We start from the raw sequence: 3,125 nt of genomic DNA on the forward strand, positions 1-3,125 counted from the left end.
AATGTAAACATCTTCCGAAATGAACAAAAGAACTAAAGAAGATTCACGTTCCTTATCCCAAAAGTCAGCATCCTTCTGAAATGGTACTTGATATGAAATTACGTTGTATAATTACTCTTGGTGTCTACAGAGAATCTGCAAGAACTATTCCACAATCACTTAACCAAAATTTAGAAGTAAAAAAGGGACAAAATGTGGTGTTTCTTTCTCCATTTATGTTTTTCAGGAGGTTTAGTCCCTTGTCCTGAGGTTTCTGTAAAATTAATGGATTAGATAACTCAATCATTCTCCTTTCATGGGATTTCATGTCTCGCTTTCAGGTTTCTGAGATGGAGGCGTTGCAGCGGCAGTTTCTTTGGGAGTAGCTGTCACCAATTTACACAAATAACATCACATTGAGAAAGGAAAGGCAAGAGAGAGAGAGAGAGAGAGAAGAACCAACCATCATGCTGATTTTGGGATTCTTAGACTTCAAAATAGGTAATACAATTGTCTTTTACTTGCCAGATAATGGGAAATTCATGGAAGCCGTAAACTCAAACTATAAAGCAATGGGCTTACGTTGTCACATAAAGAAAGGTTTTTGCATTAAGGGCAATTAGGCATTATCTTGTCAAAGACACCAGATTAAGTATGTTAAAAGCAACTAGCATGTATGTCGCTCTGTTGATACTTGACATAACAAAATAAGACTTTCATCCCATCTAAAAGATTCATCATAGATCCTTTAATCATCTAAGATGTTAAGGAGCTGTCAGTTAATTTAGATGGTCCAGAGAATTCTCAACTAAGAAATATCAAAAGATTCAAAACTGCTACAAGACAAGAAACCACGTCAATTTCAGGCAAAACTAAATTTATTTCTCTAGAAAATCCAACACTAGACCAGCTAAAATTTCAGGAAAAACGTTTTATCCTCCCAATCGCTTTAGAAAATTCTAACCATATTCCTTTCCCTGACTTACGTCAGTTCGTATACTATCGATTTACAGCTAGTCGTTTAACTCATTGGGGATTATTCATTAGTGGAAGCATTTATCAGAGATTAATATTTGAGAATAGTTGTCATGCCATGATGCCTTTGTTTCCAGCAATGTCTTCTGCTTACAATTGGAAAAACATGTAAAAATCAATGAACTAACCGAAGAACATACCTCAGCCAGCGCCTTGGGACCAAACACCAACAAAGCAACTACCCCAATAACCAGAGCCTCAGGACTACCTTTACATTTTTCCCTCTTTTTCTGCGCTACCATCATTTCATTTAAAAAACAAAAAAACTGAATTCATAATCAAAATAAATTATGTTTAAAGAAAAAACAAAGTACAGCTTAAAAAAGGAAACCCAGAGTAGGAAAAACAACAATAGATACTTAATTGAAGAGATTTTGGTGAGATTGAAATGCCCAGATGTTTTAGACCACTCCATGGAGAAAAAAGAGTTGGACCCAATTGAGGAAATCACGTGGAGAAACGGAAACTCGAGGCTTTGGGATATGAAACCAAAGGAGACAAGGAGCATGTAGTTGACTTAGAGCTAACAGTAGACGTGCACAAGAATGTTGAAGTTGAGATTATTGAGGCCAAGACCCTGACTGTGGTCATTTGAAGAGGTAAATTTATTATGAGTTTTATGAGTGGAGATTTTTTCGTAGTATAGATGTAGAGGTAGAGGGGAGAAAAAAAATCGAAAATTAATTGAAATAATAATATTTAGTTTGGTTTGAATTTTTTTTTTTTGGGGGTTTAGATCAAGTTTATTTATTAAATATGTATATTAAATTATGATCAAATTTTGAATTGAGAGATAAAAAAAAAATCAAATCAAATTATATATATCTTGAATTTTTATATAAATTTTAAATTTTTATAAAATAAAAATAATAATTTTATGTTAAAATTTACTTAAATTATTAAAATTTTATTTTAAAATAATATATGAAATTAAAAAAATTAAATTTTAAAAATTAATAAATTAAATCGAATCAGATAATAAAATTTAATTTAATTTAATTCAATTTAAATCATATAAAAATTTAATTTAAATTTTAAAATTTTATAATATTATATAATATTTTAAAAAATCAAATTAAATCCGATATTATCCTTACCCAGGGGACCAAAGATCATCTCGAATTAGAAGATGTCAAAAATGCAACATGTGGAAAAATGACAGTCGAGAAGCTCACAGTGAAGTTTTGTTTCTGAGCGCAAAGATTCTAGTGATCTTATTCTAGGCTGAAGCAAGAAGGTCTGCCAATGGGGCTCAGTTTTCATGGTATGGCTTGGCGAAGTCTTTGGGCTTGATTCGAACAGTCACAGGCTCGCAAATCATGTTTGGGATAGCCCAAAGAATTGGACTTTTCTAGGCTGTTTAATGAACACGAGCTGATGTTTTTTGGTGCCTTCCTCTTCCCCTAAAGTTACGTATGGGGTACGTTTAAATGCTGATCTCTTTTTTGACTTTCTTAATACTACCATTTCAGTAACATGGACTAAAGTGCTTGGCCCTTTCCATCAAAGGAATGTTGTTTATCTCAGCTTCTTCTTTTCCTATTGAGCTATATTTTTGAACAACTCAATTCTAATTTATGAACCATTCAATCACAAACATACATTGGTTCAAGTGAATTACATTCATAATCATAGCATTTGATAAATGTTATGAAATTGAGTTTTTTAAAATATTAGAAGGTGAAATGTATGGTGTAATGTCATCCAATGAAATGTGTGATAAACGTTTATGAGAAGCATATGGTGTGTGGCATCTGCATGGCTGCATGTATCTGTGAGATTCCTCGCATTTATTTTTTGAGAGAAAAGTAGATGTCAATAGCAAAAGAATGATGTTGAGAGAAACATGCCTAGTGGAAAAAAATTTGTAATTACGGGATGGAATGAGATTTTAATTGGATCAAATTCCCCACCTACTTGATAGCTTCAACATGTGGTGTGCCTGCTTAGCTTTTGCACTGTAGGACCGTAAACACACTCAGCCACTCCATTTGCGGCTCAGTTTTTTAACAAATCCACTGCTTGCAGCCTTGCACTCTCCCATCCGTCCCACCTCTCCCCCTTCCCCCCCCCCCCCCCCCCCGCTTTTTTTTTTTTCAAAAGACCCATCT

The 3,125-nt window shown here is 33.7% G+C and overlaps 1 protein-coding gene across 1 annotated transcript; it reads right to left on the reverse strand.

The window, feature by feature from the left end:
• Positions 1–303: 303 nt before the first annotated feature.
• LOC149514001 (uncharacterized) lies at positions 304–1,627 on the reverse strand. Its single transcript, XM_089745736.1, has 4 exons — positions 1,466–1,627; positions 1,155–1,266; positions 505–541; positions 304–365 (listed from the first exon to the last, which is right to left on the reverse strand). Exons 1-4 carry the CDS (start codon positions 1,603–1,605, stop codon positions 304–306), a joined length of 351 nt encoding a protein of 116 aa, XP_089601862.1. The 5' UTR covers positions 1,606–1,627.
• Positions 1,628–3,125: the final 1,498 nt, after the last annotated feature.

This window comes from Durio zibethinus, chromosome 17 (genome assembly GCF_047325235.1).
Source record: "Durio zibethinus cultivar Kanyao isolate XHJ-2024 chromosome 17, ASM4732523v1, whole genome shotgun sequence".
Taxonomy (NCBI): domain Eukaryota; kingdom Viridiplantae; phylum Streptophyta; class Magnoliopsida; order Malvales; family Malvaceae; genus Durio; species Durio zibethinus.

What these genes read in the sequence shown, in the direction of transcription:
- LOC149514001 (XM_089745736.1), bottom strand. Translation starts at nt 1,605, where the DNA reads ATGACCACAGTCAGGGTCTTGGCCTCAATAATCTCAACTTCAACATTC. An exon ending in TCGAGTTTCCGTTTCTCCAC is followed by an intron (nt 1,267 to 1,465) that starts GTGATTTCCTCA and finishes TTTTTGTTTTTT; the next exon opens with AAATGAAATGATGGTAGCGC. An exon ending in CATGAATTTCCCATTATCTG is followed by an intron (nt 366 to 504) that starts GCAAGTAAAAGA and finishes AATTGGTGACAG; the next exon opens with CTACTCCCAAAGAAACTGCC.